The sequence below is a fragment of the Camelus dromedarius genome, chromosome 20, assembly GCF_036321535.1.
Source record: "Camelus dromedarius isolate mCamDro1 chromosome 20, mCamDro1.pat, whole genome shotgun sequence".
In the NCBI taxonomy this organism is placed as follows: domain Eukaryota; kingdom Metazoa; phylum Chordata; class Mammalia; order Artiodactyla; family Camelidae; genus Camelus; species Camelus dromedarius.
This window is the reverse complement of record NC_087455.1, coordinates 2,600,806-2,613,054: the sequence shown is the minus strand read 5'-3', so window position 1 is coordinate 2,613,054 and position 12,249 is coordinate 2,600,806. Positions and strand designations below refer to the sequence as shown.

The 12,249-nt window shown below is 43.0% G+C and overlaps 1 protein-coding gene across 14 annotated transcripts in view; it reads right to left on the bottom strand.

The window, feature by feature from the left end:
• The window catches only part of PTK2 (protein tyrosine kinase 2), a 199,959-nt gene that overhangs the window by 153,541 nt on the left and 34,169 nt on the right, over positions 1-12,249 (bottom strand). For 3 of the 14 annotated variants that reach the window (XM_031439692.2, XM_031439691.2, XM_031439704.2), the window contains exon 1: positions 3,512-3,856. The exons of 3 other annotated variants lie outside the window; for them this stretch is intronic. In XM_031439692.2, coding sequence (XP_031295552.2) covers positions 3,512-3,611 — 100 coding nt within the window. In that variant the 5' untranslated portion in view covers positions 3,612-3,856. Of the gene's footprint in view, positions 1-3,511; positions 3,891-8,292; positions 8,311-8,398; positions 8,491-12,249 lie in introns of those variants that run through there. 8 more of the 14 variants (XM_031439686.2, XM_064476797.1, XM_064476800.1 and 5 more) reach the window with 7 other exon arrangements.

Below are 12,249 nucleotides of genomic sequence, written 5' to 3'. Positions count from 1 at the left end.
TTATCAGAGAAATGCAAATCAAAACTACAGTGAGGTATCACCTCACACCAGTCAGAATGGCCATCATTCAAAAGTCCACAAATGACAAATGCTGGAGAGGGTGTGGACAAAAGGGAACCCTCCTACACTGCTGGTGGGAATGCAGTTTGGTGCAGCCACTGTGGAAAACAGTATGGAGATTCCTCAAAAGACTAGGAATAGACTTACGATAGGACCCAGGAATCCCACTCCTGGGCATATATCCAGAAGGAATCCTACTTCAAAAAGACAACTGCACCCCAATGTTCATAGCAGCACTATTTACAATAGCCAAGACATGGAGACAGCCTAAATGTCCATCAACAGATGACTGGATAAAGAAGTTGTGGTATATTTATACAATGGAATACTATTCAGCCATAAAAATGACAACACAACGCCATTTGCAGCAACATGGATGTCCCCGGAGAACGTCATTTTAAGTGAAGTAAGCCAGAAAAAGAAAGAAAAAAACCATATGAGATCGCTCATATGTGGAATCTAAAAAAAAAAAAAAAAAAAAAAAAAAAAACATAAATACAAAACAGAAACAGACTCATAGACATAGAATACAAACTTGTGGTTGCCGGGGGGATGGGGGTGGGAAGGGACAGACTGGGAGTTAGAAATTTGTAGATACTAACAGGCATATGTAGAATAGATAAACAAGATTATACTGTATAGCACAGGGAAATATATACAGGATCTTGTGGTAGCTCACAATGAAAAAGAATGAGACAATGAATATATGTATGTTCATGTGTAACTGAAAAATTGTGCTCTACACTGGAAATTGACACAATAATGTAAACTGACTATAACTCAGTTAAAAAAAAAAAAAAAGAGGCGGCTGACCACTGAAGCCTGAGACACAGAAGAAACAATGGGCTGTACGCAGAGCTATTTGGATGGATGGATGTTTAAAATATTGACACAGAAAAAGCATGACATCAACCACAGCATCCAGAATCACACAAATGAACTATTAATAATATATATATTCCATCTCAACCTACCACTAAAGATACAGGAAAAAAAATCAACAAGACACATTTCTAACAACCAAATCTGACACCTCTTAATCCTCCCCAGTCTTTCAAAAAGATGAAACAAATAATCCACATGCTGATATAGTCGAAGAACTTTCCAAGGAGGGCTTTCTGCACTCAGTAGCCTTGCAACCAAGCACAGCACTTTAAAATTTATACTGATTCCAAATTAAAACCATCTTTAAGCCTAGGAAATCATGATATACTCGAGCATAATTTATAACAAAGCCCTGTTAAATATATTAAAATACAATCTTCTGTGGGTGGCATCTAAGGTAGAGTCTTTACACTGAATTCATCAGTACAATAAACTTTACTACAGGAAAGGCTCCAGTGTTTTAAGGATACTTTAAAGGTTTCGGTTCAAAGTATATGAATATAGGTCTGTTCTATTATTTTTAACCTGTTCTAATAAGTATTTTATGTCTTCCTAAATTGGGACATGGCTGTTTTTTGAGGTTAATGTGACTGATAAAAGCACATGTGAAGTTTAGAATGTCTAACTGCAAACAGAGGTTTGAATATATATTCTTTGGATTTGAGCTTTTTACTTTGCCTTTATCTAAAAGTAGTAATTTTATACTTGAAAATAACCAATTCAGCCAATTCCTCTACACTAACATCTTCGTCTTTATCACACAGCAGAAATTAAGCAGGATAGACACCTAAGGTTCCCTGCCCTCCTGTCCTGGGGTGAGAGGGTGGGCAGCGAAGGCGGAGGCCAGCCCCGCCCTCACGGCAGCACTCAGCCCTGTGGGACAGGGCTGGCAAGCTCCCAAGTGCTGTAAGAATCCCCTCCAGAACGAGACCAGGCACCTGAGGAGACAGCCACTTCCAGCCCTACAGGTAGACTGATTCTGACCTTGACAATGACTCTGACCCTACTCCTCCCTCCTCTGCAGCCGTGGCTTCTGCTCTCATGCCCAACCCTTCCTTCACCAAAATGATGTTTCTGTTAGAAATGTCTCTACCTATTTACTCTGCCAATCAGCAAACATAATGTAAAAATATGTGGCTTCAATCAACTGCTGTGGGACAAGCAGGACCACTACAATCTCTCTTCCCAAGTTCATAGTTCTGAAGTCACTGATTTTTAAACCCTAGTAGCACTGCTACTGGATTCACAGACCGTGTATCTAGCCCAGACTCTGTGAGTGGAATCAGAGCCTTACTGTTAAGGGTCACTGCTAACAGAAAGCTATCACCCCTATCACACAAAGGAAGCGGCATTACGAAAATGAATCCTACCAAGTCTAGGGAAAGAACAAAATTTTTAACAAGAATAGAACTCTTTGGCTCTGAGCGCTCATTACTGGTCACGCTTAATTACCCTGTACAGTCCTGAGGTGAGAAACTGCAATTTAAAAAAGTTCCCAAACCCAACGTCCTTTAAAATTCAAGAGTGAATTAACTCTGCAAAATCTTTACTCTGAACACCTAGTTTTGTGATAAAATGACGTACTTTCAGGTAGCATCAATTATGTTTCAGAAATGTTTAAAAGCCTAGAAAAGAATTAATAGAAAACGACCTCAATTTAAGGCCAAACCATAGTTCTGTGTTAATACATCAATGTCCCAGTGGTACTAAAGTATTTAACCTAAACACTAAGTTTAATCAGCTGAAGCTTTACTTGTATCACTGCAGCTCCTTACCCAGTGCAGACTCTTCCTTTTAAAAATCTTTCCTAAGTGCAGTAACATATTTAAGTATATTTTTTAAAATAATAAATATCTTTATTAAATTCTTCATTAAGGACTTAATCTACCAGGTTAAATATTCACTACTATTTTAAGCAAAGAAGCCTACCTGTTTTAGTCTTATTCACGCGTGAGTTATATGGCATTTTTAACTTCTAAACTTGCTCCCCAAATACTGCGTTGAATGTTACAACAAAATGCTTAATAACTTACGTTTATATTTGTATATAACTAAACCCCTCACAGCATTACAGTGGAAAACGACTTATGCACACGACTGCTGCCCCTCAGTGATAAGCCCGCCGGCAATAACAAGGAGTTTCCAATTAAACACAGTCTTTACCGCGAGCCAAGGAAACCAAGTTCTGAAATCAGAATCCTATGATACTCCTTTTCCTACAGTTCTGTTCAAGTTAAAATTAATCTCTTTATTCTTTAAAAACTTTCACATCGAAGAACACATATGGACATCTTAATTAAAACTCAAAACATAAAACTTTAAGAGACCCAGGACAAAGCATAAAAAACAACTTTAATACTCACTTAAATGCATTTCCATAAAAACAATTTTATTTACTATTTGAAATGCTCAATTGCAGCAAGTCCATACCACATCAATTTCTATTTTCCTTAAATTTAACTGTAAATATTTTGAAATAAACTCTGAAAAACTTTTACCCACCATTTTAGGGCAAAAGCATGAATTTAAATAAAATTTACACCAAACAGACTTAAGTTACTTATACCTTTAGCCCAACACACTGGAAAGGGACTACAGCCACTCCTCTCCATGCAGACAGCACCTGACGGTCTCAGGGCCTCTCGGCCCACCACTTCCAACAACATAAACACAGTCCTAGAAAGACCGAGCCAGGAGTCCGCGCACCAAGGCCCAGTTCATGGCTCCCACAGGACTTGCTTCGATCTGCAAGCAAGACTAAGCTTCCCCTGCGTGCTCCTTTTTTCAGAGCTTGAAGCAAAATCTGGGAGGTGTTCCTTCTGTAATATTTTCCAGCAGCGTGAAGAATGCCTCTCAGCTACAGAATCTTCTCATGCTTCTGCAATCTGCAACACAGACCGTCCTGGCCAGATTAAGCTACTGAACAGAATGAAACCAGCAAGTAATGTGACCCCAGAGGTCTGTGTTCCTAGATTCATTCAGGGAAGGAGAGAGAGAGAGAGAGAGAGAGAGAGAGAGAGAGAGAGAGAGTGGGAGGGAGGGAGGGAGGGAGGGAGGGAAAAGAGGGAGGGAGGAGAAAAGGCAGTGAGTAGCCAGCACCTCGTTAATATGCTAATCTCACCCTTCTGTCCAATTCATCTGGCAGACTTCTGTTTACAAAACTGACAGGTGATTCTCAAATTGAGTAAGCTGCAAATCAAGTCTGACCCAGATCATGTCTGTAGATGCCTCCTCAAACCTCTTCTGTTTTCACAGTCATACTCTTGGCATTTTACCAGCCTAATTCTGACCTTGCAGTTAAAATAATTACCTTGATGAAATAAGAAATCTTGAAAACAAAATCCTGATCAACATTAAAAAGAAGTCTGCAAAAAATACGACCGTAAGAACTCGAATATTTTTCTAGACGGATACTTTACTAAGTTTATAAATTTATAAAAGCTATCTAGAAAACAAATAAAAACAAGAATTTGAGATTGCAAGATACTTTCAAAATTAGCTTTAGGAAACACTGAGGGATCCAAGATGCATGATTCCTTTTCTTAGCTTCAAAATGTAAGTGAGCAGTAAATTCACACTGAAGAAGTAGGCCAGGAAACACTCCCACAATCTGTCCTGGCAACTTTCTTAAAGATGCAAGGCCGCTTACTTTCTCTATTCAAACTGAGAGATAATCAAGGTCATCTAAAAATGTTAGCTATTTGAACACATTCCACACTTACTATCTCAGCAGTAAGATAATAAGTAACTAGGCTCCTGGAGCCTTTGTCTGAGCAGACGTGGTACACAGCTCAGCTCCATAGAGTTTAGTCCTCCTAATATATGGGGGATTTTCTGTTAGCAGTAAATCCCACAAGCTAATAAAAAAATCAAGTACTTTACTTAACTGAACACTAACTTCTGAAAACAAGAGCTGAACAGAGGCCGAGGAGAACAAGAGGCAGGCCAGTGTGCAGTGACGCCCTGGGGCAGGGGTTTCCTTTCCAACACCCCCTTGAGGACGCTTTGTCTGCAGGCTTTACCTCTGGGCTCCTAATAGTAGGCAGAGCTCAAGTGACCTCTCAAATGCCCCAGTGAAAACACATCATTCACCAGCAAGAGCTCTGACCTCAGGCAACACTGGGAAGAAAGGGGCTCCAGAAAACACAGGCAAGCAAGCTAGGAAAAGAACAGAAGAAACAAGCAGATCAAGCAGAAAAGAGGAAAAACCCCCTGCCTTCCCCATCACCGAGGAGAGCCAGGACACAAAGGCCTGTTGCCCCCCGGAGAGCACAGCGTGGGCAGCCCTGGCATCCGGTTCAGCCCCAGGAGAACGGCTTGGGGTTTCATCTGAACCATCAACTGACAGGCTGTGCAAACAACCCAGGCAAACTGTGAGTCTCTCTTGGAACCTATGATTCTCAAAAGGAAAAAATTAAAGCTACTTTTACTTGTCACCAACAATATTCTACACATCAAATACTCATCACATTTAATTTTCACATCCCCTAAGCAAAATCAGTGCTAGTACATTTTCTAAAGATGAGTAAAGACTGAGTCATCTGACCAGGAAGAGGCACAGTGTCACTGAGCCCACCTGTCATCTGGGAAGCCAGGGGTCTTCACACACACCCCAGAGGGGTTTCTGAGCCGGAATGAACAGATGCCACGGCCCAGCTGGGCAGGAGAGAGAGGGACAGGTGCGGGCAGGCAGTGGTGGAAGCTGGGGCTGCGGCAGGGCCGTGCAGGTGGGGACGAGGGGTGGGCCTGGGAGCGGTTCAGGAGGGAGAGAATGAGTGAGAATCAGGGGGAGGGTCCAGTCTTCATGAAGTAACCAGTGGGTGGCAGCTTTCGCTCCACCTGCCAAGCTAAACTGTATTTTATTTCAAGTCCGAATGTCACCTCTTGATGTGCAAGGTCCTGAGGGTCTAAAAGATGTCTGGACACAAAGAAGCATGAACCTCCCCAGGACATGGGAACCATGCCTGCCTGACAAGCAGCAGCTCTGGGAAAGTTAAGACCCAGTGCGGCCCCTGAGGAGAAAGGGCAGCCGGTGCAGGTGCTGCTGCAGACAACAGAAGAGAGCAGGAGCCCCAGCTGCGGGGCCAAAACAACTGGGTTTAACCCTCAGCACAATCCCAACAAAGCCCTCCCTGCTCCGCAGGAAGAGGACCCCAGTTCAGAGGCAGAGCAACCTGCCTCAGGCCAAAAAGCTGACAGATGACTGTGTCCTAGCTGGTTTGATGATATCACTGCTCCTATGTCCTTTTCACGAAACATTAAAACACCATATGCTTTTAAATTCCCAATACAGGAACATCTTGAAAAGAACAGGACTAGTCTACAGTTAATGGCAATGTAAATGAAAAAAATAAGCAATTCCTTACCCTCTAACTAATGAAAACCTATATACTAAGGAAAGGCTATCACTCATTAAAAAATTCTGTGATTTTTTAAAACGAACTCTTTATAGCATCAGTATAGTTAAAAGCAACTCTGGTAAGTCCCAATTAACAAGGAAACTCTTAATTAAAATTTACAAGAAAGATTACTATTTGCTCAGACCCCAAACCTCAGTCACCCTTGACTCCTCTCTGTGTCTCTTACATCAAAGCAATCCATCAACAAGACCCATTCCCCTGCCTTGAAAATACACCTGGACCCTGTGCTCCGGCCCGCCTGCTGCTCCCTGTCCACTGCCGTCTTGCGCTCGGGTTACAGCCCCAGGCCTCCTCCGGTCTCCCTGTTTCCATCCTGCTGCCCTACACTCCTCTTAACCCAGCAGCTGCAACTGACCCTTTCAAAATACCACTCGCACCATTTTACTCTTTTGCTAACATTCACCGGACCTCTCCAGCCCCCCCAGAAGAGGGGAACGCACACCGAGCTTGGTCGGCAAGGCCCTGCACCACAGTGCTCCCCTCCGTCTACACCCTGCGTCTCAGCCCCTCCTCCTCACCCCTTCTGGTTTTCCCAGCTCCAACCACATGTCCTCCCGGCTGCTCTGTGCCCACCAGGCACATACGACCTCAGGGGCTTTCCACTGCCTGTCCCTCCCAGTGGGACACTCTTACAGCAGATTGCCACAGGCTCACTCCCGCTCCTCTGAGTCTTTGGTCAGATCACCCAGCCCAGGAGGCCTTTCCTGACCACCTCGTCTAAAACTGCAAACCCCATGCCCTTCACCCAGCTTCATCTTCCCCACAGCACCTCCACGGCAGGAAGGAATTTACTCTGTACTGCACACTTTGTCTCCAGGGTCTTACTGCTAAAATGGTTAGTAAGATGTACAGGCCATTTTCCACACACTTTTCTACCCCAGTAGATAATGAGACTGCAGAGGGAAATTCTGTTTTATTTTAAAAACCACAGCCAGAGAAGGCATCAGATGTCCCAGACATCAGGACACAACACTAAGCTTCACGCCAGCGTGCCCTGGCCTGGGTCTTGGGTACTGCCTCACCTCCAAAACCCAACACAGCGGCTTTAAAAAGATTTACTGAATGAATAAATGAAGTAAACTTGCTGAAAACCTTGCTTTTTCAAAGGTGTAAGAATGGGAAAAGAAAAACTGATGTAAATTCTAGGAAAACTACGTGGAATGCCCTTCTCCAACCCACATAAAAAATACATCACACAACTGCAGTACTCTGGTATTCTGATCAGAACTTCCACTGCAGATTTTAGTAGAGCAAAGAAGAAACTAGTGTGAGATTAGAGCAAACTCATTAGAAGGCTAACAAACAATGCTCAAAGCAAGATCACTAAGAAGAACCTTTCATATGCTGTACAATTTTGCCCAGTCTGGCTTCCCTGCAGAAACCTGGCCTTTAATAAGAAAGCTACTGGGAAACAATGGTTCACAAGCAAACTGCTCACACATGTTACAAGAGCAGCTCACAAAATTGCAAGTCTGACTTTCACAGCTCTTACACAATTAGCGTGGTTTTATTTGTTTGCCTTAAGTTAATACCAAAACTTTAGGGCAGGGCTTCTTAGAAGAATAAAGCACTGGTAAATGCTTTTATACCAGCCAGCAGGAGGAATACAACAGAAAGATATAATTCATATTATACACACACAATTCAAAACTTATCTTCTTACCTTTTTTATGTTTGCAATAACCAAAAATTACAAATTTAAATAAAATCAACACTTTTATAACACATAGGTACCTCCCTAACTTCCATAAGTTGGGTATCCTGTTCTAAGCTTACTTCCATTAAGACTCACAGAATTATCATTTCTTTGTCATTGTGTCTCAGTATTTCAACCACAAAAACAAAACTTTTTCTGAAAATTTTAGTATTAATAAAAATGACTTGATAAGGACTAAAGAAATTTAGCTGTAACAATGGATATAATCACCTTCCGAAGACAGACAGACAATAGGTCTCAAAGCACACACAGTCCAGAAGGTGACAGCACTGGTGTTGCTCGCTCTCCCGGCCAAGTTTCACAACAGCTACCATACCTGCCTTCCGTTACTGTGCAGGGACTCGGGGGGAGCTGAGGGAGGCGCTGAGTCTGCCACTGGAAGGCGCAGTGCTGGAGCCCCAGTTCTGTCTGTGAGACAAAGAATCATTTCACCAGCCTGAACCTCAGTTTGTTCACCTATAAAACGAGGACGATGACAATACTTGCCCCCTGTTGAACGGTGACTATGTGCCAGTCACAAAACATGTAACAGCAACACTGACAACAATGAAAAAACGATGGTGATGGTGACACGGGTTACTGCTTACTACATGCGAGCCTGGTTCTAAGTGCTTTTAAAATACTGACTTATTTAGTTATTAAAAGTCACTCCCATGAGACGGAGTCTATTACCCCCATTGCACACATAAGGAAACAAGCACAGAGAGGTAGCAACTTGTTCAAGGTCACAGAGCTTCCAGGCAGCACAGCTGGAAATCAAACCCAGACAGTCAGGCTCCGTGGGCTGCTCCTCACCCACCTGCTGCGGCACTTCACACCCATTTTCTCTATTAACACTTACAACCACCATGAGGTAGATGGCGCTACACTCCACGTGTGGATGTGAACTAACTGAGGAACAGAGAAATTAAGCAACACACCTGTCATCTCAGCTAAGCGTCAACAGCAGGGCTGGGATCTGCACCAGCACCTGCACGCCAGCCAGGCCTCCCCCTTCAACCACCACCTACAGTGGCGCCCACCTCCAGAGGCTGCAGGGCCTTCTAGAGAGTCAGGGAGCAGGCCCACTCGGCCTCTGGGGGATGACTGCATCATGGTGAGGACTGCAGGGACAAAGAAACGAAGGGGAGAAGCATGACCACAGGAAGGACAGGAGAAGACAGGCTGCTCCCCTCCCCACACGATGCCCTGCAGCAGCACCGGGGTCAGCAACCCCGCCCAGAACAAACTCAGAGAAGGGCCTTGGCAGTGCGTGCTGGACACGCGGCTGGCACCGGGAGGGTGCACGGAAATCACCAGCAGAGAAACAGAGCACTGGGTTAAGCAGCACTGAGGTGTATGAAACAGAAGCAAAATGCCATCTAAAAAGGCCCAAGAATCTGAACTGCAGCATCTCCACAGACACTAGTTCATGGCCATTTCTTACTTGTTTTGCCATATCAAAGATCAGTGTTAAATTCTGGGTTTAGAAACTGTTGGTGGTTACTCGCCATGAAGTTTAAGAGAAAAAAAAAAGGCTCCTGAAACGTGTAAGATGCTGCTTTAGTTTCTCAAATACAGTGCGCAGTAGAGGCACAGAAACACAGGACAGCACGAGAGACTCACGGAAATTTTCAACCTAACTAGATACGTTATAAAATAGAGGGCTGTTTATATTGACCAAAACGACACGAATATCAAAAGGTAATCAAGTAGTTACTTGTTTTAATGTTAACATTGTTCAAATCAACTTTGAAACTTTTATTTTATTGAACAGGCACATACGCATCATTTCATCACCATACGTTCTCTTTACCCTATAAATCCAACGTACCCATAGCTGGATGACTCACCTTATCTAGCAAACAGCGCCGGTCTCAAGGACCGCCTCCCCGAGTTACTGCGGGGGCGGAGCAGCCCCGGCCGCCGGGCAGCAGTCAGCACGGTGTCAGGAGGACCCCTGGCGGCAAATGCGAGGCTCTCCTCCGGCCTGCGCCTCAGACAGCAACGATCCACATTTAAGCTAGCCTCACCGGGGTCTGGAAAAGGAAACTGCTCCTACAATTTGACTCTTCCCTCCGTTTTCAAGAAATACCAGAAACACCTAGCACAGACCCAGTCCTTATTCTGGCCATGGTCTCAGTAAGAAACAAACAGATCGCTCGTCTTTTTCTCAAGCATGGCTACTTAGTGGTTGGTTTTGTCAGTTTCCCTCTTCTTGCTTTTGGTCTTGTCACATTGGCATCAACAGATATTATTCCAACTTAGCAAGAAATTTATGGAGTCACTTTTCCAAGTCTACCTAAAATTTTTTACCATTAAAAATGTTATTAAAACCAATCTCACACCTAACAGGATGATTACTATTTTTTAAGAAAACAAAAATAACAAGCACTGGCAAAGATGTGGAGAAACTGGAACCTTGAGTTCCACTGATGGGGATGTAAAATGGTGCCACTGCTTCAGAAAACGGTACAGAAGTTCCTCAAAAAATCAAAAATGGAATACCGTATGATCTAGTTGGGGAATTCCATATCCAAAAGAACTGAAAGCAGGATCTTGAAGAGATATCTGCACGCCTTTGTTCATGGCAGTATTATTAACACTAGTCAAGAGGTGGAAGCAACCCAAGTGTCCATCGATGGTTCAAGAGATAAATAAAATGTGGTGTGTCCTGCAGTGGAATGCTACTGAGCCTTGAGAGGAAGGAAACCCTGCCACATACTACAATGCAGACGAACCTTGAGGACACAAATACTGTATGATTCCACCTATTTGAGATATCTAAAGTAGTCAAATTAATAGGAACAGAAAGTAGCACGGTGGCTACCAGGGGCTGGAGAGGGAAAGGGTGCTTTTTATTGGGCACAGAGTTTTAGATTTGTAAGATAAGACGTCCTAAATATCTGTTTCACAATGATGTGGATACACTTAACATTACTGAGCTGTACACTTAAAAATAGTTAAGATTTTATGTAAATTTTATGTTATGTGTTTTTTGTTTGTGCCAATAAAAAGCTTTTTTTAAATGTTAAAACCACTGTAAGAGTGAATCTAACTTGTAATTCATGACAAACCTGCAAATGCGATACCATCATGTCCACCCTTATAGATGAAGAGAAAGCCTTGAGACGTCCGGAACATTCCCCCAGTGCAAAAGGAGGGAAGACGAGAGAGTAACCAGTCCTGGACTAGGTCAGACTTGGTCCAGCACTGCTGATACTTGTCTCACACAGTACAAGGGTGGTTTACGTGGCTTAAAAGAAAGTTAATCCCCTAATAAACTTTGAGATAATTACTAATATCGACTTCCTCAAGAAAGAAGAAACAGGCTTAGAGAGGTAAAGTGCTTGTGATAAGATCAGACTTGGTAAAAGACAAGCCACAAGTGACTCCAAAGCCCAAATAATTCCACCTGCCCCTCCTTAAACCTGGAAGCCCAAAATGTGGTCCATTCAGCTATTTCAAGTGTTCCCAGGAATCCCAATCCTGCCACCTACTAGATATGTGACCTTGGGCACTTTTTTTAACCTCTCTCTGACCTGCTTTTCTCATCAGTTAAATAAAGTTTAACACGGTATCTGTCTTTCACGGTCATTAGGAGAATTAAATACCGTAACATGAAGAGCTTTGAGAGTGACCATCATTAGTGCACTAGTCTGCATCTTCCACGCCAGTGCAGTGACTTCAAGACTAGGAATCCAAAAATAACACAGTCCTGGCCCTTAAGAGTTCAGAGATCACAGAGGACAAGCACAGAAGTCACAGGACCCACCCACAGTCCCAGCTTTGGGAAGGTTGGTCTAAGAAACCCCCAACAAATCTCCTCTATGGTTTACAGTTGTTGGAGGCGTCAGTGACTCACAGGTCTACCTGCAGCTGAAAAACTGGGAACAGCCTACCTGTTCAAAAGAAGGGAAATGAGCCAATAAAGTGTGGAACATCAAAATAAGTGACTATACAAGCATTTAAAAAATGGCACTGGCTGAAAATTTTTCATTGATATTGGAAAATATTAGTGGAAAAAAGCAACATACAATAAAAAAAAGCAGTTACGGAAACTCCCAGTCCTAAAATACAAGGATTTTCAAGATACATATTTTAAGTAATTTTTCAAAAAAGATCTACAAGAGTATGTAGAATATGATGTCTATTTGGTATAAAGCGAAAGAGAAGTCCACGTACACG